Source organism: Pelodiscus sinensis, chromosome 33 (assembly GCF_049634645.1).
Source record: "Pelodiscus sinensis isolate JC-2024 chromosome 33, ASM4963464v1, whole genome shotgun sequence".
NCBI lineage: Eukaryota > Metazoa > Chordata > Testudines > Trionychidae > Pelodiscus > Pelodiscus sinensis.
This window is the reverse complement of record NC_134743.1, coordinates 5,386,932-5,413,750: the sequence shown is the minus strand read 5'-3', so window position 1 is coordinate 5,413,750 and position 26,819 is coordinate 5,386,932. Positions and strand designations below refer to the sequence as shown.

Genomic DNA, 26,819 nt, shown 5'->3' with positions numbered 1-26,819 from the left:
TGTTGAATGCAGAGCTACAATAGCCAAGTGCCTACGACTTTACTGAGACAGAAATTCCACCTATTACTATCACAGAGAAGTTCAACCACATGTCAGCAATGTTGAGTGGGCTTGTGGGGACCTCCTGCTAGCGTAGTACCACCAGGTGTTGACTGCATCTCCTGGAGTTTCTAGGCATGGAAGGGGACAGCGCCCTCAGTGCTCTGCTGCCAGGGGCAGGGAGAATAGAACTCTCTCGTTGCAGATAGGCACAGAACGCCAGCACATGGTGTCTGGCCTGGCCTCTGGCAGAGATATTGTTGCTCTGAGCATTCCCGGGTGCTCTACGCTCTGCTGTGTGAAGGGAGCTCCCCGCTCAGCCACAGAGCAAGGAATGAACATTCCTTTCAATTCCCAGAAGGGATTCCCACGCAAGGGGATGCCCCGGCCCTTCTCTATCAAGGCTTCACCCTTTGGGGAGTGTGTTAAATCCCAAAGAGTCGATTAACGTCTATCGACGGCCACATGGTGCAATCTGGAATTAGCAGTTCGACATTTCTCTGATAAAAGCACAGTGAGAAAGCAAAGCAAAAGCTCCCTGGCCATCTACCCACTGCTTTACCAAACTGGACATGTCTCTTTGTGTCAGCTGGTTTGTCCTTGTTTTGGCAGAATAGTTGGTTAATGAACATTTCTTTCCTCTCAACTGTCCCGGTCTCTCACCCCAGGCAGACTCTCCTCAGACCAATGACAAAACTCACTTCCCTGGCAGCAGTTAAAGAAATCCTTCCTGCCCAGCTTCCCTCACTGATAAAATGACCCTTCTCTTCCTTGAATACGGCTTCAAGAAGTAACACGTCTCAAAATATGCCCTTCATTGTTATCAGATTTGATCCCAGTAGGTCAGGATCAAATTCGGAACCACCGGAAATGTGGCCAATTCAGTCTACTCCACTGAATGAAGGGTCAAATCTTGAATTCAGTACTATTTTTTTCCCCTGAAACCCCTATTCTGCTTTGACATCACTGAATGGAACTATTGTCTCCTTTCCCCTTTTGAAAAAAATTACACAAATTGCCATGCCAAATCTCATCTCTGGTGTTGATCTAAAAATCTGTTGAGTGGGGGAAAACCCAGAAGAACTTGGTTCTATTTCCCTGCTCTAGTAAATGTTCTAGTATGTCTATCGTTACTTCCCTTGCACGGTGATGGCTGCAGAGCCCCCCCTGGAAGCCCTGCACTACACGTGGTTTCCCATTTTTATGGAAGTCTATTGGGAAAGTCTATTCTGCCTCCGTCCCTGAGGTAGGAGGTGGAGCGTCTGCAAGGGCTCTCTTATTACAGTACCACAACAGTGTCAGCTCTGTCCTTCCTCCTACCCCAGAACCTTTTCATTAAGCAGACACGTTGAGTTCCTGGAACATGGGAGTATTTTCCCTTCCATGCCCTTCTTGCACCTCTCCCCCTCTGACTTCCTGTGTAAGCTGCTGAGAGATTTCACCTCCCTGACATAGCACAATTCCAGAGTCACCTAGAGAATCGCCCCTTTCCAGACTATGGGCAGTGCAATGGGGGCATCTCTGCTGCAAACGGATCTCTTAGAAACTGTTGGAGGAGAGGAAGAGATCTGACATTTGCTGTGTCACTATCCAAGAATGTAGGCCAACTCACCCTTTTCTCTCTGGAGTTCCTCTGCAAAGGACAAATGGGGAGGAGAAGAAAACAGTTCAGTGTTTGTTCCTTGACTTACATTTGAACATACTGAATGAGATCCTGGCTTTCTTGAATGACATAAACATTGTCATGGGCAGGGAAAGGGAAAGAGCCGTCAATTGCTATACATTTTACTGCTTAATTCTATGGACATCTTCCTAGATAGTAGGAAAACAAGTTTCTATCTTGCTTCATTACATTAAGCATGACAATAACAAGTCAGGAAAAGAAGTGTGTATTCACACACTACACAGAAGAGAAAAAAAAGACAAAGACGTTGTATAGCCATCAGTAGGTTTTCGGAAACAAAACAAATATTCAGTGAGAGTGACGGAAACTTCCCTGGTTAAAGGATTAGGCAGAAAGGTGATTATCCATTGAGACTACAGGCTAAGGGCTGAGCTGTACTGCCTTGTGTGGGCAAACCACGGGGTCAGCAACAGTAACAAGATGCATTATCCCCCCATTGTCCAAACCGGTCCCTCCAATATTTCTAGCTGCAGGGATTCCAGGAACAGCAAAAGTGCATTGTGACATCCCGATGAACAGTTAGAGCATGCTAGACAGAAAAATCCTCCTATTCTGAGGGTTAGAAATGCCTAAATACCTAGCGCTGGGGGGTTACGTTTAACTGTAGCTCACTAGGCTATGTAAACGTTGAAAGAGGAGATCAAAAGGTTCCAATGGTAGAAAGGTGATATTAATGTATGTCCCTCTCATTTTGAACTCCTTGTGTATTGGTTGAGGCCCTGCAGATGGACTGGGGGTAGAACCCCTTGCCTCTTTACTCCTGAGGGACCTCCTCACTGCCCCTCACTTGCATCTCCTTTATGAGAAGAGAAGAGAGTATCCCCCTCCTACCATGCAGGGTACCCAGTGCTCTGAGGTAACATAGGACCAGGCACAGCAGAAGTGGAATTCAGGAAACATGGCAGTGTATGCGGAGCTTAGCTGGGAACACCCTTCTTGGAGTTTCTGTAGTACCAGTGATGTCGAGGGGCCAGTGTGCCTGCCAGTGCTGTAGGACTTCTGTGCTGAGAGTCTTTTGCACATGAGTTCTATCTCACCGCCATTTGCAACACCAAAATAGGAGTACTGCAAATGGAGCTTGCACCGGGTGCCTGACGAGCCATAATTAAAGGTCTAAGAGCGTCTTGCATAAAGAACTGCTTACGTCTGAATTCACACTCTTTCCTAATACAGGGCTTGAACCCTCTGCAAGTCTTACAGCAGTCAGACTGCTGCTCTTCACACAAGCACCTCGGGCAGGTGTCATGACAATCACAATTGGGCATAAACTTCTTGCCGTCCATGCCAAACTTAAAGTCTTAGGCTTTCGGCATGCCCTGGTGCCATGGAGGGCCAATACGGTAGGCGAGGCTACCCACTCCGAACTGCTACGTTTTGCACTTCAATAGAAATATATTTTACGGCTGAAAATGATTAATTTACACGCAGTTCATCGAAATGTTTTGCTCGATAGTGAGAGGCTTGTTAATTGCAAAAGAAGGAGACTCTTCCGATGCTTCCACAGATGGTCAGAAGGAACTGAGGGAGGGCTCAGGGCAGTGGTGGTATATAACAGCAGCTAGTGGCACCATGGCAAGGAGCAGTTGGACGAAAACATTTCCAACCCTAGTGCGCATGGTTGCGTGTACTCCTGATTGGAACAGATGTGAACAAGCCCTCAAAGAGGAACACTTCTCCCTTTTTGAAATGAGGACAAGAAACATCCAACGATTTTCATTCATTTTCCCTGCATCCAAGAGATGGCTAAATTGGCACGGACGGCGAGGAGGACGGTGGGGCTCGCCACCCTGTATATGCACCCCCAGGGTCTAGCTGGGACGGTACTGGGAGTGGCCAGCTCCCAGAGCTGCACACATGACCTGTATTAACCACAAGACACATTTTTTTCACAGCCTAGCCAGGTAAGAGGGAGCACGAGTATGTCCTAGTGATCTGGTAATCACCCATCCAGCTCCAAGAGCAGATGGAACCCCTTAGGCAGAGATTTCACTTTTACTGATGGAAGAATGGAACTCTTACCTGCTTCTGGAAACACTGGTTTCCTTTCTAAAGGAGGACAAGAAACATAAAACAATGTGCATGTATTAACTGGGTTGTTCCTTTTTGTCCTTAAGACACACAGACCTTGGACAGAAATCCTGTTCCTCAAAGAGTTAAGGTCAAACTTCTGTTGACAGCTAATCAGGGCAGGTCTGAATCCTGAGTCTCTTTCGATTTCTGTCATTCTCAAGGGCTCTGCTTAGGGTGAGTCTAAGCTGCTCCAACGTTCCTCTAAGAATTCACACGCCCTTGCCTTGGCCACAAGATGCTGAAGAAACTTCCAGCTGAGAGGTTCTTGGAAGTCCCAGCTGACATTTTTCCTGGGTGGTGGGATGACCTGAGACAGAGTTCCCAAACATTCACAAGGAGAGAGGAGGCTGTTCATAAAAACGTAGTCCTGGTCTACACAAGGACCTAACTCTGAAATAAGACCCACAATGTCCATTCTTTAAGTAAAACATCTCAAGTCTGTTATTTAGGAATAAGGGGCCTTGGAATTTGAGCTCTGTAGTCCTGCTTTTCATGAGGAAGAACGGTATTCCTCAACTTGTAAGTCTGAAATAACATTAACGTGGATGCTCCAGTGAAGCTAATTAGAACTATTTGGCCCCGGGAGGCCTCCCACAGCTCACCAGAGAAAGCCCTGGGGCTCTGAGTCTGAGGGAGCGCATCCATATTAACGGAGCCTGCCACTTTCTAAAGTGTCAGCACAAAGCAGCAGCCAAAGGGGACATGGCAAGAGTCTGACAGGGGCTCAGAACCCAACACGCAGAGCTCCACTGAAAGCCAGGAGACTGAAAAGAAGCTTCCAAGGATCTCCTCTGGGTATCCTGGAGGCGTTGTAGGTTCCCAGTTGGAGGGGTGGGAAGGACACTTCTGCCATCTCTCAGAGGAGTTGTGAGGAGCTTTTCGGGTGTCAGTGATAGCATCCTAGGCAGGACTGAACTCTTTCTTACCACAACCAGAGATTTGCCATAGAACAGGCATGCTCCCCCAATACTTGGGCAACACAGCCCTGCAATATCTCCTCTCCACACTGATTTGCAGAAAGCTAGCAAGGTCTCAGCTCTGTAATGCGCAAGGGATCCCACAGCACAAGGGATCCTCCCCCCATGGACGTTGGCATGTAACACTCTAGCTACATGTGGGACTGTCAGAGCCCATGATCGGGGAGTAATTCAGAAAACTCACCATTTTCTTCTTGCAGTTGCTCTGGAAAAGAATGACGGAGAAAAGAGAAAGAGAAAAATAATGAATGTTCGTCTCTGGACTAGCCAGCTGTAGAGTGAGGATGGGACACTTTGGCCCTTGATTAATACCAATATTGATGATGACTATTGTCCATTGAGCAGGAAAGGCCTTTGCCAGCTAGTTATTCTAAGGAGTTGGTCACATTTCCATTTTTCTCCACAGAAGACCAGAAGAGAGATTAGATCCCAAACTTATTTAGCAATTTCAGTCATGCTTAAATGGAACAGAAGTCAATAGGGCACAAATCTAACTCTCCTAAGATGGGTGTCAGCAATGGAAAGATTCGTGCTATTATTTATTGAACGTATTGTGTTCTTTATTCACTCAACGTGGTCAATCTTTTTTATTTGTCCATGTTCTTTAATGTGATATTCGATGGCTTGATATTGCATTGCCTAGAGGAGAATTCAGGGTCTTCACTTAAAAATGCCACAATATAAAAGAAAAGTTCAACCATCGTTGTCAAAGAAGCTAGTATGACACTCCACGGTCCTCTACTTACAAGGTGTCTTTCAGGAAAGCAGCCATATCACCAAGACCTGCATTTCATTTATGCTTTAGTGCAGAAAGCTGTGGTTTGGACGTATAAAATAAGAACCGGGGACAGACATGAGCATGACTTCTCAGAGATAGCTAATGTATGTATATAGTGTGCACAATTCAAACCAGGGAAGCTGCTTCATCAATAGTGGGAAGGATGAGTGAGGTTTAATTGTAAATCAATCCTTTTTTTTTCTTTTTTTTTCATTCCATAAGGCTATGTCTACAGTGCAGGCATCTTGCGCAAAAAGTTCTTGCAGAAGACTGCCTCCACACTGCCATGTGCTCTTGCACAAGAGAGAGGTGCTTTTGCACAGAAGCGTCCATGGAAACGTTGTCGCTCTCTTGTGCCAGAATGCTCCGATGGCCATTTTAGCCATAGGGGAATCTTAAGCAAGAAACCCCGGTTGCCTGTCCGCATGTGTCTTTTTGCGCAAGATCTCTTATTCCTCGTGGGGAGAGGAATAAGTTTTGCAGAAAAATCCCCGTGTTTTTACAATGTAGTGTACTTTCTCTTACGCAAGAACGGGCTTGTAGTGTGGACGCTCTGCAAGTTTTTGTGCCAAACCAGCTGTTTTTTTCCAAAACTCTGCAGCATGGACACAGCCCAGGAGTTCCACATATTGGTAATTCACAAGGATGAAAAAGGACACAGACTTACCTATTGTCTTCTTCAAGTTCCCTGAAAATGAAACAAATCTTTCATTATTACAACTTCGCTTTCTGAATTAAAAGGGCCAAGAATGAATGTACCCAACAGTGAAAATGCCTACAACTGTACCGGTTTTCTTGGAGTACATTTTTGAGGCAACAGGAGAGACATTGAACAGCTTCAGATTGCAGGCCAGAAGGAACCACTCTTATCATCTATCACACAGGCCAGAGAACTTCCCCAAAGTAATGCCTGTCTGCGCTAGAGCCCATCTGTGAAAACCACATTCACTTCTGAGGGAGGGGTCACGGCAGCAGTGGTAAATAGGAGGCTCCAGGCTTGACCCTGAGGAGAGCTGCTAGAGGAAAATCTTCTAACACTTGTGCCTATGATAGGGGTACACCTGATTGGAACACCTGATCAACAAGGCCTCAAAGAAGAACTCTTCTCTCGTTTGTAAATGAGGACAAGGAACACAGAACAATTTTCACTCATGAACTAACTGTTCCTTGATTTACTCTGCATCCATACTTGAAGCTAGACATATAGTTGAACTCGCATGGACAGCAAGGAGGATGGGATGGGCTAGTCACCCTGTGTAGGTATCTACCACGTCCAAGTAAAACTTTGGCTGACAGCAGGACTGAATCCTGAGTCTTTTTTTTTTTTTAATTTCAGCCATTCTCAGGGGGCTCTGCAGTGAGTCCTGGAACATCTCCTCCCCACGCTGCTTTGCAGAAAACTGGCAATTTCTCAGCCCTCTAATGTCCTGTGATGCACAAGGGATCCTGTGGCACAAGATATCTCCCAGCCACACAAGTGAAAAAACAACTTTCTAGCTGCACGTGGCATCATCAGAGCTCATGGCTGGGGAGTAATTCAGAAAACTCACCAATTTCCTTTTGGAGTTGCTCTGGAAAAGAACCAAGGAGAAAGGGAAAGAGAAAAATCATTAATGTCCTTCTATTTATTAGCCAGCTGTAGAGTGAGAAGGACAAGCTTTATTCCTTGACTACCACAACTATTTACCATGATGGGAAGGAGGAAAGAGCCTTTGCCATCTAGTCATTCTATGAGGTTAATCACTTGCCCATTCCTCTACACAGAAGACTAGACCAGAGATTAGGCCCCCGACATGTTTAACAATGTTGGCAAGAACCTTCCCGGTCACAATTAAATGGAAAAGAAGTCCACAGGGCACAAATCTAAAATGGGTGTCAGCGCTTGAAGGAGTCTTGATAATATTTAGTTAAGGAATGATGTTGCATTTGCACGCACAATGGTCAATGTTTTCTCATGTACGTTTTCTTTCATGTTGAATGCAGAGCTACAATAGCCAAGTGCCTACGACTTTACTGAGACAGAAATTCCACCAATTACTATCACAGAGAAGTTCAACCACATGTCAGCAATGTTGAGTGGGCTTGTGGGGACCTCCTGCTAGCGTAGTACCACCAGGTGTTGACTGCATCTCCTGGAGTTTCTAGGCATGGAAGGGGACAGCGCCTTCAGTGCTCTGCTGCCAGGGGCAGGGAGAATAGAACTCTCTCGTTGCAGATAGGCACAGAACGCCAGCACATGGTGTCTGGCCTGGCCTCTGGCAGAGATATTGTTGCTCTGAGCATTCCCGGGTGCTCTACGCTCTGCTGTGTGAAGGGAGCTCCCCGCTCAGCCACAGAGCAAGGAATGAACATTCCTTTCAATTCCCAGAAGGGATTCCCACGCAAGGGGATGCCCCGGCCCTTCTCTATCAAGGCTTCACCCTTTGGGGAGTGTGTTAAATCCCAAAGAGTCGATTACCGTCTATCGACGGCCACATGGTGCAATCTGGAATTAGCCGTTCGACATTTCTCTGATAAAAGCACAGTGAGAAAGCAAAGCAAAAGCTCCCTGGCCATCTACCCACTGCTTTACCAAACTGGACATGCCTCTTTGTGTCAGCTGGTTTGTCCTTGTTTTGGCAGAATAGTTGGTTAATGAACATTTCTTTCCTCTCAACTGTCCCGGTCTCTCACCCCAGGCAGACTCTCCTCAGACCAATGACAAAACTCACTTCCCTGGCAGCAGTTAAAGAAATCCTTCCTGCCCAGCTTCCCTCACTGATAAAATGACCCTTCTCTTCCTTGAATACGGCTTCAAGAAGTAACACGTCTCAAAATATGCCCTTCATTGTTATCAGATTTGATCCCAGTAGGTCAGGATCAAATTCGGAGCCACTGGAAATGTGGCCAATTCAGTCTACTCCACTGAATGAAGGGTCAAATCTTGAATTCAGTAATATTTTTTTCCCCTGAAACCTCTATTCTGCTTTGACATCACCGAATGGAACTATTGTCTCGTTTCCCCTTTTGAAAAAAATTACACAAATTGCCATGCCAAATCTCATCTCTGGTGTTGATCTAAAAATCTGTTGAGTGGGGGAAAACCCAGAAGAACTTGGTTCTATTTCCCTGCTCTAGTAAATGTTCTAGTATGTCTATCGTTACTTCCCTTGCACGGTGATGGCTGCAGAGCCCCCTCTGGAAGCCCTGCACAACACGTGGTTTCCCATTTTTATGGAAGTCTATTGGGAAAGTCTATTCTGCCTCCGTTCCTGAGGTAGGAGGTGGAGCGTCTGCGAGGGCTCTGTTATTACAGTACCACAACAGTGTCAGCTCTGTCCTTCCTCATACCCCAGAACCTTTTCATTAAGCAGACACGTTGAGTTCCTGGAACATGGGAGTATTTTCCCTTCCATGCCCTTCTTGCACCTCTCCCCCTCTGACTTCCTGTGTAAGCTGCTGAGAGATTTCACCTCCCTGACATAGCACAATTCCAGAGTCACCTAGAGAATCGCCCCTTTCCAGACTATGGGCAGTGCAATGGGGGCATCTCTGCTGCAAACGGATCTCTTAGAAACTGTTGGAGGAGAGGAAGAGATCTGACATTTGCTGTGTCACTATCCAAGAATGTAGGCCAACTCACCCTTTTCTCTCTGGAGTTCCTCTGCAAAGGACAAATGGGGAGGAAAGAAAACAGTTCAGTGTTTGTTCCTTGACTTACATTTGAACATACTGAATGAGATCCTGGCTTTCTTGAATGACATAAACATTGTCATGGGCAGGGAAAGGGAAAGAGCCGTCAATTGCTATACATTTTGCTGCTTAATTCTATGGACATCTTCCTAGATAGTAGGAAAACAAGTTTCTATTCTTGCTTCATTACATTAAGCATGACAATAACAAGTCAGGAAAAGAAGTGTGTATTCACCACACTACACAGAAGAGAAAAAAAAGACAAAGACGTTGTATAGTCATCAGTAGGTTTTCGGAAACAAAACAAATATTCAGTGAGAGTGACGGAAACTTCCCTGGTTAAAGGATTAGGCAGAAAGGTGATTATCCATTGAGACTACAGGCTAAGGGCTGAGCTGTACTGCCTTGTGTGGGCAATCCACGGGGTCAGCAACAGTAACAAGATGCATTATCCCCCCATTGTCCAAACCGGTCCCTCCAATATTTCTAGCTGCAGGGATTCCAGGAACAGCAAAAGTGCATTGTGACATCCCGATGAACAGTTAGAGCATGCTAGACAGAAAAATCCTCCTATTCTGAGGGTTAGAAATGCCTAAATACCTAGCGCTGGGGGGGTTACGTTTAACTGTAGCTCACGAGGCTATGTAAAAGCTGAAGAGGAGATCAAAAGGTTCCAATGGTAGAAAGGTGATATTAATGTATGTCCCTCTCATTTTGAACTCCTTGTGTATTGGTTGAGGCCCTGCAGATGGACTGGGGGTAGAACTCCTTGCCTCTTTACTCCTGAGGGACCTCCTCACGGCCCCTCACTTGCATCTCCTTTATGAGAAGAGAAGAGAGTATCCCCCTCCTACCATGCAGGGTACCCAGTGCTCTGAGGTAACGTAGGACCAGGCACAGCAGAAGTGGAATTCAGGAAACATGGCAGTGTATGCGGAGCTTAGCTGGGAACACCCTTCTTGGAGTTTCTGTAGTACCAGTGATGTCGAGGGGCCAGTGTGCCTGCCAGTGCTGTAGGGCTTCGGTGCTGAGAGTCTTTTGCACAGGAGTTCTATCTCAGCGCCATTTGCCACACCAAAATAGGAGTACTGCAAATGGAGCTTGCACCGGGTGCCTGACGAGCCATAATTAAAGGTCTAAGAGCGTCTTGCATAAAGAACTGCTTACGTCTGAATTCACACTCTTTCCTAATACAGGGCTTGAACCCTCTGCAAGTCTTACAGCAGTCAGACTGCTGCTCTTCACACAAGCACCTCGGGCAGGTGTCATGACAATCACAATTGGGCATAAACTTCTTGCCGTCCATGCCAAACTTAAAGTCTTAGGCTTTCGGCATGCCCTGGTGCCATGGAGGGCCAATACGGTAGGCGAGGCTACCCACTCCGAACTGCTACGTTTTGCACTTCAATAGAAATATATTTTACGGCTGAAAATGATTAATTTACACGCAGTTCATCGAAATGTTTTGCTCGATAGTGAGAGGCTTGTTAATTGCAAAAGAAGGAGACTCTTCCGATGCTTCCACAGATGGTCAGAAGGAACTGAGGGAGGGCTCAGGGCAGTGGTGGTATATAACAGCAGCTAGTGGCACCATGGCAAGGAGCAGTTGGACGAAAACATTTCCAACCCTAGTGCGCATGGTTGCGTGTACTCCTGATTGGAACAGATGTGAACAAGCCCTCAAAGAGGAACACTTCTCCCTTTTTGAAATGAGGACAAGAAACATCCAACGATTTTCATTCATTTTCCCTGCATCCAAGAGATGGCTAAATTGGCACGGACGGCGAGGAGGACGGTGGGGCTCGCCACCCTGTATATGCACCCCCAGGGTCTAGCTGGGACGGTACTGGGAGTGGCCAGCTCCCAGAGCTGCACACATGACCTGTATTAACCACAAGACACATTTTTTTCACAGCCTAGCCAGGTAAGAGGGAGCACGAGTATGTCCTAGTGATCTGGTAATCACCCATCCAGCTCCAAGAGCAGATGGAACCCCTTAGGCAGAGATTTCACTTTTACTGATGGAAGAATGGAACTCTTACCTGCTTCTGGAAACACTGGTTTCCTTTCTAAAGGAGGACAAGAAACATAAAACAATGTGCATGTATTAACTGGGTTGTTCCTTTTTGTCCTTAAGACACACAGACCTTGGACAGAAATCCTGTTCCTCAAAGAGTTAAGGTCAAACTTCTGTTGACAGCTAATCAGGGCAGGTCTGAATCCTGAGTCTCTTTCGATTTCTGTCATTCTCAAGGGCTCTGCTTAGGGTGAGTCTAAGCTGCTCCAACGTTCCTCTAAGAATTCACACGCCCTTGCCTTGGCCACAAGATGCTGAAGAAACTTCCAGCTGAGAGGTTCTTGGAAGTCCCAGCTGACATTTTTCCTGGGTGGTGGGATGACCTGAGACAGAGTTCCCAAACATTCACAAGGAGAGAGGAGGCTGTTCATAAAAACGTAGTCCTGGTCTACACAAGGACCTAACTCTGAAATAAGACCCACAATGTCCATTCTTTAAGTAAAACATCTCAAGTCTGTTATTTAGGAATAAGGGGCCTTGGAATTTGAGCTCTGTAGTCCTGCTTTTCATGAGGAAGAACGGTATTCCTCAACTTGTAAGTCTGAAATAACATTAACGTGGATGCTCCAGTGAAGCTAATTAGAACTATTTGGCCCCGGGAGGCCTCCCACAGCTCACCAGAGAAAGCCCTGGGGCTCTGAGTCTGAGGGAGCGCATCCATATTAACGGAGCCTGCCACTTTCTAAAGTGTCAGCACAAAGCAGCAGCCAAAGGGGACATGGCAAGAGTCTGACAGGGGCTCAGAACCCAACACGCAGAGCTCCACTGAAAGCCAGGAGACTGAAAAGAAGCTTCCAAGGATCTCCTCTGGGTATCCTGGAGGCGTTGTAGGTTCCCAGTTGGAGGGGTGGGAAGGACACTTCTGCCATCTCTCAGAGGAGTTGTGAGGAGCTTTTCGGGTGTCAGTGATAGCATCCTAGGCAGGACTGAACTCTTTCTTACCACAACCAGAGATTTGCCATAGAACAGGCATGCTCCCCCAATACTTGGGCAACACAGCCCTGCAATATCTCCTCTCCACACTGATTTGCAGAAAGCTAGCAAGGTCTCAGCTCTGTAATGCGCAAGGGATCCCACAGCACAAGGGATCCTCCCCCCATGGACGTTGGCATGTAACACTCTAGCTACATGTGGGACTGTCAGAGCCCATGATCGGGGAGTAATTCAGAAAACTCACCATTTTCTTCTTGCAGTTGCTCTGGAAAAGAATGACGGAGAAAAGAGAAAGAGAAAAATAATGAATGTTCGTCTCTGGACTAGCCAGCTGTAGAGTGAGGATGGGACACTTTGGCCCTTGATTAATACCAATATTGATGATGACTATTGTCCATTGAGCAGGAAAGGCCTTTGCCAGCTAGTTATTCTAAGGAGTTGGTCACATTTCCATTTTTCTCCACAGAAGACCAGAAGAGAGATTAGATCCCAAACTTATTTAGCAATTTCAGTCATGCTTAAATGGAACAGAAGTCAATAGGGCACAAATCTAACTCTCCTAAGATGGGTGTCAGCAATGGAAAGATTCGTGCTATTATTTATTGAACGTATTGTGTTCTTTATTCACTCAACGTGGTCAATCTTTTTTATTTGTCCATGTTCTTTAATGTGATATTCGATGGCTTGATATTGCATTGCCTAGAGGAGAATTCAGGGTCTTCACTTAAAAATGCCACAATATAAAAGAAAAGTTCAACCATCGTTGTCAAAGAAGCTAGTATGACACTCCACGGTCCTCTACTTACAAGGTGTCTTTCAGGAAAGCAGCCATATCACCAAGACCTGCATTTCATTTATGCTTTAGTGCAGAAAGCTGTGGTTTGGACGTATAAAATAAGAACCGGGGACAGACATGAGCATGACTTCTCAGAGATAGCTAATGTATGTATATAGTGTGCACAATTCAAACCAGGGAAGCTGCTTCATCAATAGTGGGAAGGATGAGTGAGGTTTAATTGTAAATCAATCCTTTTTTTTTCTTTTTTTTTCATTCCATAAGGCTATGTCTACAGTGCAGGCATCTTGCGCAAAAAGTTCTTGCAGAAGACTGCCTCCACACTGCCATGTGCTCTTGCACAAGAGAGAGGTGCTTTTGCACAGAAGCGTCCATGGAAACGTTGTCGCTCTCTTGTGCCAGAATGCTCCGATGGCCATTTTAGCCATAGGGGAATCTTAAGCAAGAAACCCCGGTTGCCTGTCCGCATGTGTCTTTTTGCGCAAGATCTCTTATTCCTCGTGGGGAGAGGAATAAGTTTTGCAGAAAAATCCCCGTGTTTTTACAATGTAGTGTACTTTCTCTTACGCAAGAACGGGCTTGTAGTGTGGACGCTCTGCAAGTTTTTGTGCCAAACCAGCTGTTTTTTTCCAAAACTCTGCAGCATGGACACAGCCCAGGAGTTCCACATATTGGTAATTCACAAGGATGAAAAAGGACACAGACTTACCTATTGTCTTCTTCAAGTTCCCTGAAAATGAAACAAATCTTTCATTATTACAACTTCGCTTTCTGAATTAAAAGGGCCAAGAATGAATGTACCCAACAGTGAAAATGCCTACAACTGTACCGGTTTTCTTGGAGTACATTTTTGAGGCAACAGGAGAGACATTGAACAGCTTCAGATTGCAGGCCAGAAGGAACCACTCTTATCATCTATCACACAGGCCAGAGAACTTCCCCAAAGTAATGCCTGTCTGCGCTAGAGCCCATCTGTGAAAACCACATTCACTTCTGAGGGAGGGGTCACGGCAGCAGTGGTAAATAGGAGGCTCCAGGCTTGACCCTGAGGAGAGCTGCTAGAGGAAAATCTTCTAACACTTGTGCCTATGATAGGGGTACACCTGATTGGAACACCTGATCAACAAGGCCTCAAAGAAGAACTCTTCTCTCGTTTGTAAATGAGGACAAGGAACACAGAACAATTTTCACTCATGAACTAACTGTTCCTTGATTTACTCTGCATCCATACTTGAAGCTAGACATATAGTTGAACTCGCATGGACAGCAAGGAGGATGGGATGGGCTAGTCACCCTGTGTAGGTATCTACCACGTCCAAGTAAAACTTTGGCTGACAGCAGGACTGAATCCTGAGTCTTTTTTTTTTTTTAATTTCAGCCATTCTCAGGGGGCTCTGCAGTGAGTCCTGGAACATCTCCTCCCCACGCTGCTTTGCAGAAAACTGGCAATTTCTCAGCCCTCTAATGTCCTGTGATGCACAAGGGATCCTGTGGCACAAGATATCTCCCAGCCACACAAGTGAAAAAACAACTTTCTAGCTGCACGTGGCATCATCAGAGCTCATGGCTGGGGAGTAATTCAGAAAACTCACCAATTTCCTTTTGGAGTTGCTCTGGAAAAGAACCAAGGAGAAAGGGAAAGAGAAAAATCATTAATGTCCTTCTATTTATTAGCCAGCTGTAGAGTGAGAAGGACAAGCTTTATTCCTTGACTACCACAACTATTTACCATGATGGGAAGGAGGAAAGAGCCTTTGCCATCTAGTCATTCTATGAGGTTAATCACTTGCCCATTCCTCTACACAGAAGACTAGACCAGAGATTAGGCCCCCGACATGTTTAACAATGTTGGCAAGAACCTTCCCGGTCACAATTAAATGGAAAAGAAGTCCACAGGGCACAAATCTAAAATGGGTGTCAGCGCTTGAAGGAGTCTTGATAATATTTAGTTAAGGAATGATGTTGCATTTGCACGCACAATGGTCAATGTTTTCTCATGTACGTTTTCTTTCATGTTGAATGCAGAGCTACAATAGCCAAGTGCCTACGACTTTACTGAGACAGAAATTCCACCAATTACTATCACAGAGAAGTTCAACCACATGTCAGCAATGTTGAGTGGGCTTGTGGGGACCTCCTGCTAGCGTAGTACCACCAGGTGTTGACTGCATCTCCTGGAGTTTCTAGGCATGGAAGGGGACAGCGCCTTCAGTGCTCTGCTGCCAGGGGCAGGGAGAATAGAACTCTCTCGTTGCAGATAGGCACAGAACGCCAGCACATGGTGTCTGGCCTGGCCTCTGGCAGAGATATTGTTGCTCTGAGCATTCCCGGGTGCTCTACGCTCTGCTGTGTGAAGGGAGCTCCCCGCTCAGCCACAGAGCAAGGAATGAACATTCCTTTCAATTCCCAGAAGGGATTCCCACGCAAGGGGATGCCCCGGCCCTTCTCTATCAAGGCTTCACCCTTTGGGGAGTGTGTTAAATCCCAAAGAGTCGATTAACGTCTATCGACGGCCACATGGTGCAATCTGGAATTAGCCGTTCGACATTTCTCTGATAAAAGCACAGTGAGAAAGCAAAGCAAAAGCTCCCTGGCCATCTACCCACTGCTTTACCAAACTGGACATGTCTCTTTGTGTCAGCTGGTTTGTCCTTGTTTTGGCAGAATAGTTGGTTAATGAACATTTCTTTCCTCTCAACTGTCCCGGTCTCTCACCCCAGGCAGACTCTCCTCAGACCAATGACAAAACTCACTTCCCTGGCAGCAGTTAAAGAAATCCTTCCTGCCCAGCTTCCCTCACTGATAAAATGACCCTTCTCTTCCTTGAATACGGCTTCAAGAAGTAACACGTCTCAAAATATGCCCTTCATTGTTATCAGATTTGATCCCAGTAGGTCAGGATCAAATTCGGAGCCACTGGAAATGTGGCCAATTCAGTCTACTCCACTGAATGAAGGGTCAAATCTTGAATTCAGTAATATTTTTTTCCCCTGAAACCTCTATTCTGCTTTGACATCACCGAATGGAACTATTGTCTCCTTTCCCCTTTTGAAAAAAATTACACAAATTGCCATGCCAAATCTCATCTCTGGTGTTGATCTAAAAATCTGTTGAGTGGGGGAAAACCCAGAAGAACTTGGTTCTATTTCCCTGCTCTAGTAAATGTTCTAGTATGTCTATCGTTACTTCCCTTGCACGGTGATGGCTGCAGAGCCCCCTCTGGAAGCCCTGCACAACACGTGGTTTCCCATTTTTATGGAAGTCTATTGGGAAAGTCTATTCTGCCTCCGTTCCTGAGGTAGGAGGTGGAGCGTCTGCGAGGGCTCTGTTATTACAGTACCACAACAGTGTCAGCTCTGTCCTTCCTCATACCCCAGAACCTTTTCATTAAGCAGACACGTTGAGTTCCTGGAACATGGGAGTATTTTCCCTTCCATGCCCTTCTTGCACCTCTCCCCCTCTGACTTCCTGTGTAAGCTGCTGAGAGATTTCACCTCCCTGACATAGCACAATTCCAGAGTCACCTAGAGAATCGCCCCTTTCCAGACTATGGGCAGTGCAATGGGGGCATCTCTGCTGCAAACGGATCTCTTAGAAACTGTTGGAGGAGAGGAAGAGATCTGACATTTGCTGTGTCACTATCCAAGAATGTAGGCCAACTCACCCTTTTCTCTCTGGAGTTCCTCTGCAAAGGACAAATGGGGAGGAAAGAAAACAGTTCAGTGTTTGTTCCTTGACTTACATTTGAACATACTGAATGAGATCCTGGCTTTCTTGAATGACATAAACATTGTCATGGGCAGGGAAAGGGAAAGAGCCGTCAATTGCTATACATTTTGCTGCTTAATTCTATGGACATCTTCCTAGATAGTAGGAAAACAAGTTTCTATTCTTGCTTCATTACATTAAGCATGACAATAACAAGTCAGGAAAAGAAGTGTGTATTCACCACACTACACAGAAGAGAAAAAAAAGACAAAGACGTTGTATAGTCATCAGTAGGTTTTCGGAAACAAAACAAATATTCAGTGAGAGTGACGGAAACTTCCCTGGTTAAAGGATTAGGCAGAAAGGTGATTATCCATTGAGACTACAGGCTAAGGGCTGAGCTGTACTGCCTTGTGTGGGCAATCCACGGGGTCAGCAACAGTAACAAGATGCATTATCCCCCCATTGTCCAAACCGGTCCCTCCAATATTTCTAGCTGCAGGGATTCCAGGAACAGCAAAAGTGCATTGTGACATCCCGATGAACAGTTAGAGCATGCTAGACAGAAAAATCCTCCTATTCTGAGGGTTAGAAATGCCTAAATACCTAGCGCTGGGGGGGTTACGTTTAACTGTAGCTCACGAGGCTATGTAAAAGCTGAAGAGGAGATCAAAAGGTTCCAATGGTAGAAAGGTGATATTAATGTATGTCCCTCTCATTTTGAACTCCTTGTGTATTGGTTGAGGCCCTGCAGATGGACTGGGGGTAGAACTCCTTGCCTCTTTACTCCTGAGGGACCTCCTCACGGCCCCTCACTTGCATCTCCTTTATGAGAAGAGAAGAGAGTATCCCCCTCCTACCATGCAGGGTACCCAGTGCTCTGAGGTAACGTAGGACCAGGCACAGCAGAAGTGGAATTCAGGAAACATGGCAGTGTATGCGGAGCTTAGCTGGGAACACCCTTCTTGGAGTTTCTGTAGTACCAGTGATGTCGAGGGGCCAGTGTGCCTGCCAGTGCTGTAGGGCTTCGGTGCTGAGAGTCTTTTGCACAGGAGTTCTATCTCAGCGCCATTTGCCACACCAAAATAGGAGTACTGCAAATGGAGCTTGCACCGGGTGCCTGACGAGCCATAATTAAAGGTCTAAGAGCGTCTTGCATAAAGAACTGCTTACGTCTGAATTCACACTCTTTCCTAATACAGGGCTTGAACCCTCTGCAAGTCTTACAGCAGTCAGACTGCTGCTCTTCACACAAGCACCTCGGGCAGGTGTCATGACAATCACAATTGGGCATAAACTTCTTGCCGTCCATGCCAAACTTAAAGTCTTAGGCTTTCGGCATGCCCTGGTGCCATGGAGGGCCAATACGGTAGGCGAGGCTACCCACTCCGAACTGCTACGTTTTGCACTTCAATAGAAATATATTTTACGGCTGAAAATGATTAATTTACACGCAGTTCATCGAAATGTTTTGCTCGATAGTGAGAGGCTTGTTAATTGCAAAAGAAGGAGACTCTTCCGATGCTTCCACAGATGGTCAGAAGGAACTGAGGGAGGGCTCAGGGCAGTGGTGGTATATAACAGCAGCTAGTGGCACCATGGCAAGGAGCAGTTGGACGAAAACATTTCCAACCCTAGTGCGCATGGTTGCGTGTACTCCTGATTGGAACAGATGTGAACAAGCCCTCAAAGAGGAACACTTCTCCCTTTTTGAAATGAGGACAAGAAACATCCAACGATTTTCATTCATTTTCCCTGCATCCAAGAGATGGCTAAATTGGCACGGACGGCGAGGAGGACGGTGGGGCTCGCCACCCTGTATATGCACCCCCAGGGTCTAGCTGGGACGGTACTGGGAGTGGCCAGCTCCCAGAGCTGCACACATGACCTGTATTAACCACAAGACACATTTTTTTCACAGCCTAGCCAGGTAAGAGGGAGCACGAGTATGTCCTAGTGATCTGGTAATCACCCATCCAGCTCCAAGAGCAGATGGAACCCCTTAGGCAGAGATTTCACTTTTACTGATGGAAGAATGGAACTCTTACCTGCTTCTGGAAACACTGGTTTCCTTTCTAAAGGAGGACAAGAAACATAAAACAATGTGCATGTATTAACTGGGTTGTTCCTTTTTGTCCTTAAGACACACAGACCTTGGACAGAAATCCTGTTCCTCAAAGAGTTAAGGTCAAACTTCTGTTGACAGCTAATCAGGGCAGGTCTGAATCCTGAGTCTCTTTCGATTTCTGTCATTCTCAAGGGCTCTGCTTAGGGTGAGTCTAAGCTGCTCCACCGTTCCTCTAAGAATTCACACGCCCTTGCCTTGGCCACAAGATGCTGAAGAAACTTCCAGCTGAGAGGTTCTTGGAAGTCCCAGCTGACATTTTTCCCGGGTGATGGGATGACCTGAGACAGAGTTCCCAAACATTCACAAGGAGAGAGGAGGCTGTTCATAAAAACGTAGTCCTGGTCTACACAAGGACCTAACTCTGAAATAAGACCCACAATGTCCATTCTTTAAGTAAAACATCTCAAGTCTGTTATTTGGGACTAAGGGGCCTTGGAATTTGAGCTCTGTAGTCCTGCTTTTCATGAGGAAGAACGGTATTCCTCAACTTGTAAGTCTGAAATAACATTAACGTGGATGCTCCAGTGAAGCTAATTAGAACTATTTGGCCCCGGGAGGCCTCCCACAGCTCACCAGAGAAAGCCCTGGGGCTCTGAGTCTGAGGGAGCGCATCCATATTAACGGAGCCTGCCACTTTCTAAAGTGTCAGCACAAAGCAGCAGCCAAAGGGGACATGGCAAGAGTCTGACAGGGGCTCAGAACCCAACAGGCAGAGCTCCACTGAAAGCCAGGAGACTGAAAAGAAGCTTCCAAGGATCTCCTCTGGGTATCCTGGAGGCGTTGTAGGTTCCCAGTTGGAGGGGTGGGAAGGACACTTCTGCCATCTCTCAGAGGAGTTGTGAGGAGCTTTTCGGGTGTCAGTGATAGCATCCTAGGCAGGACTGAACTCTTTCTTACCACAACCAGAGATTTGCCATAGAACAGGCAAGCTCCCCCAATACTTGGGCAACACAGCCCTGCAATATCTCCTCTCCACACTGATTTGCAGAAAGCTAGCAAGGTCTCAGCTCTGTAATGCGCAAGGGATCCCGCAGCACAAGGGATCCTCCCCCCATGGACGTTGGCATGTAACACTCTAGCTACATGTGGGACTGTCAGAGCCCATGATCGGGGAGTAATTCAGAAAACTCACCATTTTCTTCTTGCAGTTGCTCTGGAAAAAATGACGGAGAAAAGAGAAAGAGAAAAATAATGAATGTTCGTCTCTGGACTAGCCAGCTGTAGAGTGAGGATGGGACACTTTGGCCCTTGATTAATACCAATATTGATGATGACTATTGGCCATTGAGCAGGAAAGGCCTTTGCCAGCTAGTTATTCTAAGGAGTTGGTCACATTTCCATTTTTCTCCACAGAAGACCAGAAGAGAGATTAGATCCCAAACTTATTTAGCAATTTCAGCAATAATACTTTCAGTCATGCTTAAATGGAACAGAAGTCAATAGGGCACAAATCTAACTCTCCTAAGATGGGTGTCAGCAATGGAAAGATTCGTGCTATTATTTATTGAACGTATTGTGTTCTTGATTCACTCAACGTGGTCAATCTTTTTTATTTGTCCATGTTCTTTAATGTGATATTCGGTGGCTTGAAATTGCATTGCCTAGAGGAGAATTCAGGGTCTTCACTTAAAAATGCCACAATATAAAAGAAAAGTTCAACCATCGTTGTCAAAGAATCTAGTATGACACTCCACGGTCCTCTACTTACAAGGTGTCTTTCAGGAAAGCAGCCATATCACCAAGACCTGCATTTCATTTATGCTTTGGTGCACGAAGCTGTGGTTTGGACGTTTTAAATAAGAACCGGGGACAGACATGAGCATGACTTCTCAGAGATAGCTAATGCATGTATATAGTGTGCACAATTCAAGCCAGGGAAGCTGCTTCATCAATAGTGGGAAGGATGAGTGAGGTTTAATTGTAAATCAATCCTTTTTTTTTTCATTCCATAAGGCTATGTCTACAGTGCAGGCATCTTGCACAAAAAGTTCTTGCAGAAGACCGCCTCCACACTGCCATGTGCTCTTGCACAAGAGAGAGGTGCTTTTGCACAGAAGCGTCCATGGAAACGTTGTCGCTCTCTTGTGCCAGAATGCTCCGATAGCCATTTTAGCCATAGGGGAATCTTAAGCAAGAAACCCCTGTTGCCTGTCCACATGTGTCTTTTTGCGCAAGATCTCTTATTCCTCGTGGGGAGAGGAATAAGTCTTGCAGAAAAATCCCTGTGTTTTTACAATGTAGTGTACTTTCTCTTACGCAAGAACGGGCTTGTAGTGTGGACGCTCTGCAAGTTTTTGTGCCAAACCAGCTGTTTTTTCCAAAACTCTGCAGCATGGACACAGCCCAGGAGTTCCACATATTGGTAATTCACAGGGATGAAAAAGGACACAGACTTACCTATTGTCTCCTTCAAGTTCCCTGAAAATGAAACAAATCTTTCATTATTACAACTTCGCTTTCTGAATTAAAAGGGCCAAGAATGAATGTACCCAACAGTGAAAATGCCAACAACTGTACTGGTTTTCTTGGAGTACATTTTTGAGGCAACAGGAGAGACATTGAACAGCTTCAGATTTCAGGCCAGAAGGAACCACTCTTATCATCTATCACACAGGCCAGAGAACTTCCCCAAAGTAATGCCTGTCTGCGCTAGAGCCCATCTGTGAAAACCACATTCACTTCTGAGGGAGGGGTCACGGCAGCAGTGGTAAATAGGAGGCTCCAGGCTTGACCCTGAGGAGAGCTGCTAGAGGAAAATCTTCCAACACTTGTGCCTATGATAGGGGTACACCTGATTGGAACACCTGATCAACAAGGCCTCAAAGAAGAACTCTTCTCTCGTTTGTAAATGAGGACAAGGAACACAGAACAATTTTCACTCATGAACTAACTGTTCCTTGATTTACTCTGCATCCATACTTGAAGCTAGACGTATGGTTGAACTCGCATGGACAGCAAGGAGGATGGGATGGGCTAGTCACCCTGTGTAGGTATCTACCACGTCCAAGTAAAACTTTGGCTGACGGCAGGACTGAATCCTGAGTCTTTTTTTTTTTTTTTTTTTTTTTTTTTTTAAATTTCAGCCATTCTCAGGGGGCTCTGCAGTGAGTCCTGGAACATCTCCTCCCCACGCTGCTTTGCAGAAAACTGGCAATTTCTCAGCTCTCTAATGTCCTGTGATGCACAAGGGATCCTGTGGCACAAGACATCTCCCAGCCACACAAGTGAAAAAACAACTTTCTAGCTGCACGTGGCATCATCAGAGCTCATGGCTGGGGAGTAATTCAGAAAACTCACCAATTTCCTTTTGGAGTTGCTCTGGAAAAGAACCCAGGAGAAAGGGAAAGAGAAAAATCATTAATGTCCTTCTATTTATTAGCCAGCTGTAGAGTGAGAAGGACAAGCTTTATTCCTTGACTACCACAACTATTTACCATGATGGGAAGGAGGAAAGAGCCTTTGCCATCTAGTCATTCTATGAGGTTAATCACTTGCCCATTCCTCTACACAGAAGACTAGACCAGAGATTAGGCCGCCGACATGTTTAACAATGTTGGCAAAAACCTTCCCGGTCACAATTAAATGGAAAAGAAGTCCACAGGGCACAAATCTAAAATGGGTGTCAGCGCTTGAAGGAGTCTTGATAATATTTAGTTAAGGAATGATGTTGCATTTGCACGCACAACGGTCAATGTTTTCTCATGTACGTTTTCTTTCATGTTGAATGCAGAGCTACAATAGCCAAGTGCCTACGACTTTACTGAGACAGAAATTCCACCTATTACTATCACAGAGAAGTTCAACCACATGTCAGCAATGTTGAGTGGGCTTGTGGGGACCTCCTGCTAGCGTAGTACCACCAGGTGTTGACTGCATTTCCTGGAGTTTCTAGGCATGGAAGGGGACAGCGCCCTCAGTGCTCTGCTGCCAGGGGCAGGGAGAATAGAACTCTCTCGTTGCAGATAGGCACAGAACGCCAGCACATGGTGTCTGGCCTGGCCTCTGGCAGAGATATTGTTGCTCTGAGCATTCCCGGGTGCTCTACGCTCTGCTGTGTGAAGGGAGCTCCCCGCTCAGCCACAGAGCAAGGAATGAACATTCCTTTCAATTCCCAGAAGGGATTCCCACGCAAGGGGATGCCCCGGCCCTTCTCTATCAAGGCTTCACCCTTTGGGGAGTGTGTTAAATCCCAAAGAGTCGATTAACGTCTATCGACGGCCACATGGTGCAATCTGGAATTAGCAGTTCGACATTTCTCTGATAAAAGCACAGTGAGAAAGCAAAGCAAAAGCTCCCTGGCCATCTACCCACTGCTTTACCAAACTGGACATGTCTCTTTGTGTCAGCTGGTTTGTCCTTGTTTTGGCAGAATAGTTGGTTAATGAACATTTCTTTCCTCTCAACTGTCCCGGTCTCTCACCCCAGGCAGACTCTCCTCAGACCAATGACAAAACTCACTTCCCTGGCAGCAGTTAAAGAAATCCTTCCTGCCCAGCTTCCCTCACTGATAAAATGACCCTTCTCTTCCTTGAATACGGCTTCAAGAAGTAACACGTCTCAAAATATGCCCTTCATTGTTATCAGATTTGATCCCAGTAGGTCAGGATCAAATTCGGAACCACCGGAAATGTGGCCAATTCAGTCTACTCCACTGAATGAAGGGTCAAATCTTGAATTCAGTACTATTTTTTTCCCCTGAAACCCCTATTCTGCTTTGACATCACTGAATGGAACTATTGTCTCCTTTCCCCTTTTGAAAAAAATTACACAAATTGCCATGCCAAATCTCATCTCTGGTGTTGATCTAAAAATCTGTTGAGTGGGGGAAAACCCAGAAGAACTTGGTTCTATTTCCCTGCTCTAGTAAATGTTCTAGTATGTCTATCGTTACTTCCCTTGCACGGTGATGGCTGCAGAGCCCCCCCTGGAAGCCCTGCACTACACGTGGTTTCCCATTTTTATGGAAGTCTATTGGGAAAGTCTATTCTGCCTCCGTCCCTGAGGTAGGAGGTGGAGCGTCTGCAAGGGCTCTCTTATTACAGTACCACAACAGTGTCAGCTCTGTCCTTCCTCCTACCCCAGAACCTTTTCATTAAGCAGACACGTTGAGTTCCTGGAACATGGGAGTATTTTCCCTTCCATGCCCTTCTTGCACCTCTCCCCCTCTGACTTCCTGTGTAAGCTGCTGAGAGATTTCACCTCCCTGACATAGCACAATTCCAGAGTCACCTAGAGAATCGCCCCTTTCCAGACTATGGGCAGTGCAATGGGGGCATCTCTGCTGCAAACGGATCTCTTAGAAACTGTTGGAGGAGAGGAAGAGATCTGACATTTGCTGTGTCACTATCCAAGAATGTAGGCCAACTCACCCTTTTCTCTCTGGAGTTCCTCTGCAAAGGACAAATGGGGAGGAGAAGAAAACAGTTCAGTGTTTGTTCCTTGACTTACATTTGAACATACTGAATGAGATCCTGGCTTTCTTGAATGACATAAACATTGTCATGGGCAGGGAAAGGGAAAGAGCCGTCAATTGCTATACATTTTACTGCTTAATTCTATGGACATCTTCCTAGATAGTAGGAAAACAAGTTTCTATCTTGCTTCATTACATTAAGCATGACAATAACAAGTCAGGAAAAGAAGTGTGTATTCACACACTACACAGAAGAGAAAAAAAAGACAAAGACGTTGTATAGCCATCAGTAGGTTTTCGGAAACAAAACAAATATTCAGTGAGAGTGACGGAAACTTCCCTGGTTAAAGGATTAGGCAGAAAGGTGATTATCCATTGAGACTACAGGCTAAGGGCTGAGCTGTACTGCCTTGTGTGGGCAAACCACGGGGTCAGCAACAGTAACAAGATGCATTATCCCCCCATTGTCCAAACCGGTCCCTCCAATATTTCTAGCTGCAGGGATTCCAGGAACAGCAAAAGTGCATTGTGACATCCCGATGAACAGTTAGAGCATGCTAGACAGAAAAATCCTCCTATTCTGAGGGTTAGAAATGCCTAAATACCTAGCGCTGGGGGGTTACGTTTAACTGTAGCTCACTAGGCTATGTAAACGTTGAAAGAGGAGATCAAAAGGTTCCAATGGTAGAAAGGTGATATTAATGTATGTCCCTCTCATTTTGAACTCCTTGTGTATTGGTTGAGGCCCTGCAGATGGACTGGGGGTAGAACCCCTTGCCTCTTTACTCCTGAGGGACCTCCTCACTGCCCCTCACTTGCATCTCCTTTATGAGAAGAGAAGAGAGTATCCCCCTCCTACCATGCAGGGTACCCAGTGCTCTGAGGTAACATAGGACCAGGCACAGCAGAAGTGGAATTCAGGAAACATGGCAGTGTATGCGGAGCTTAGCTGGGAACACCCTTCTTGGAGTTTCTGTAGTACCAGTGATGTCGAGGGGCCAGTGTGCCTGCCAGTGCTGTAGGACTTCTGTGCTGAGAGTCTTTTGCACATGAGTTCTATCTCACCGCCATTTGCAACACCAAAATAGGAGTACTGCAAATGGAGCTTGCACCGGGTGCCTGACGAGCCATAATTAAAGGTCTAAGAGCGTCTTGCATAAAGAACTGCTTACGTCTGAATTCACACTCTTTCCTAATACAGGGCTTGAACCCTCTGCAAGTCTTACAGCAGTCAGACTGCTGCTCTTCACACAAGCACCTCGGGCAGGTGTCATGACAATCACAATTGGGCATAAACTTCTTGCCGTCCATGCCAAACTTAAAGTCTTAGGCTTTCGGCATGCCCTGGTGCCATGGAGGGCCAATACGGTAGGCGAGGCTACCCACTCCGAACTGCTACGTTTTGCACTTCAATAGAAATATATTTTACGGCTGAAAATGATTAATTTACACGCAGTTCATCGAAATGTTTTGCTCGATAGTGAGAGGCTTGTTAATTGCAAAAGAAGGAGACTCTTCCGATGCTTCCACAGATGGTCAGAAGGAACTGAGGGAGGGCTCAGGGCAGTGGTGGTATATAACAGCAGCTAGTGGCACCATGGCAAGGAGCAGTTGGACGAAAACATTTCCAACCCTAGTGCGCATGGTTGCGTGTACTCCTGATTGGAACAGATGTGAACAAGCCCTCAAAGAGGAACACTTCTCCCTTTTTGAAATGAGGACAAGAAACATCCAACGATTTTCATTCATTTTCCCTGCATCCAAGAGATGGCTAAATTGGCACGGACGGCGAGGAGGACGGTGGGGCTCGCCACCCTGTATATGCACCCCCAGGGTCTAGCTGGGACGGTACTGGGAGTGGCCAGCTCCCAGAGCTGCACACATGACCTGTATTAACCACAAGACACATTTTTTTCACAGCCTAGCCAGGTAAGAGGGAGCACGAGTATGTCCTAGTGATCTGGTAATCACCCATCCAGCTCCAAGAGCAGATGGAACCCCTTAGGCAGAGATTTCACTTTTACTGATGGAAGAATGGAACTCTTACCTGCTTCTGGAAACACTGGTTTCCTTTCTAAAGGAGGACAAGAAACATAAAACAATGTGCATGTATTAACTGGGTTGTTCCTTTTTGTCCTTAAGACACACAGACCTTGGACAGAAATCCTGTTCCTCAAAGAGTTAAGGTCAAACTTCTGTTGACAGCTAATCAGGGCAGGTCTGAATCCTGAGTCTCTTTCGATTTCTGTCATTCTCAAGGGCTCTGCTTAGGGTGAGTCTAAGCTGCTCCAACGTTCCTCTAAGAATTCACACGCCCTTGCCTTGGCCACAAGATGCTGAAGAAACTTCCAGCTGAGAGGTTCTTGGAAGTCCCAGCTGACATTTTTCCTGGGTGGTGGGATGACCTGAGACAGAGTTCCCAAACATTCACAAGGAGAGAGGAGGCTGTTCATAAAAACGTAGTCCTGGTCTACACAAGGACCTAACTCTGAAATAAGACCCACAATGTCCATTCTTTAAGTAAAACATCTCAAGTCTGTTATT

The 26,819-nt window shown here is 46.0% G+C and overlaps 1 protein-coding gene and 2 long non-coding RNA genes across 8 annotated transcripts in view; all 3 read right to left on the bottom strand.

The window, feature by feature from the left end:
* Window positions 1-2,821: 2,821 nt before the first annotated feature.
* Window positions 2,822-7,471, bottom strand: LOC142823368 (uncharacterized). Its single transcript, XR_012898594.1, has 4 exons — window positions 7,099-7,471; window positions 6,216-6,236; window positions 4,955-4,975; window positions 2,822-3,769 (listed from the first exon to the last, which is right to left on the bottom strand). It is a non-coding gene; the product is annotated as an uncharacterized LOC142823368 (long non-coding RNA).
* A 679-nt stretch (window positions 7,472-8,150) lies between these two features.
* On the bottom strand, window positions 8,151-16,715 carry LOC142823367 (uncharacterized). The gene is made up of 5 exons (XR_012898593.1): window positions 16,691-16,715; window positions 14,619-14,639; window positions 13,736-13,756; window positions 12,475-12,495; window positions 8,151-11,289 (listed from the first exon to the last, which is right to left on the bottom strand). It is a non-coding gene; the product is annotated as an uncharacterized LOC142823367 (long non-coding RNA).
* A 678-nt stretch (window positions 16,716-17,393) lies between these two features.
* LOC102452695 (butyrophilin-like protein 2) overlaps window positions 17,394-26,819 on the bottom strand; it is a 72,609-nt gene continuing 63,183 nt past the window's right edge. For 4 of the 6 annotated variants that reach the window (XM_075914335.1, XM_075914333.1, XM_075914336.1 and 1 more), the window contains exons 26-31: window positions 26,323-26,349; window positions 24,232-24,252; window positions 22,160-22,180; window positions 21,260-21,280; window positions 19,995-20,015; window positions 17,394-18,809 (exon numbers count right to left, since the gene is read on the bottom strand). In XM_075914335.1, the coding sequence (XP_075770450.1) occupies window positions 18,703-18,809; window positions 19,995-20,015; window positions 21,260-21,280; window positions 22,160-22,180; window positions 24,232-24,252; window positions 26,323-26,349 (218 nt within the window). In that variant the 3' untranslated portion in view covers window positions 17,394-18,702. The remainder of the gene's footprint in view (window positions 18,810-19,994; window positions 20,016-21,259; window positions 21,281-22,159; window positions 22,181-24,231; window positions 24,253-26,322; window positions 26,350-26,819) is intronic. The other 2 variants (XM_075914338.1, XM_075914337.1) reach the window with 1 other exon arrangement.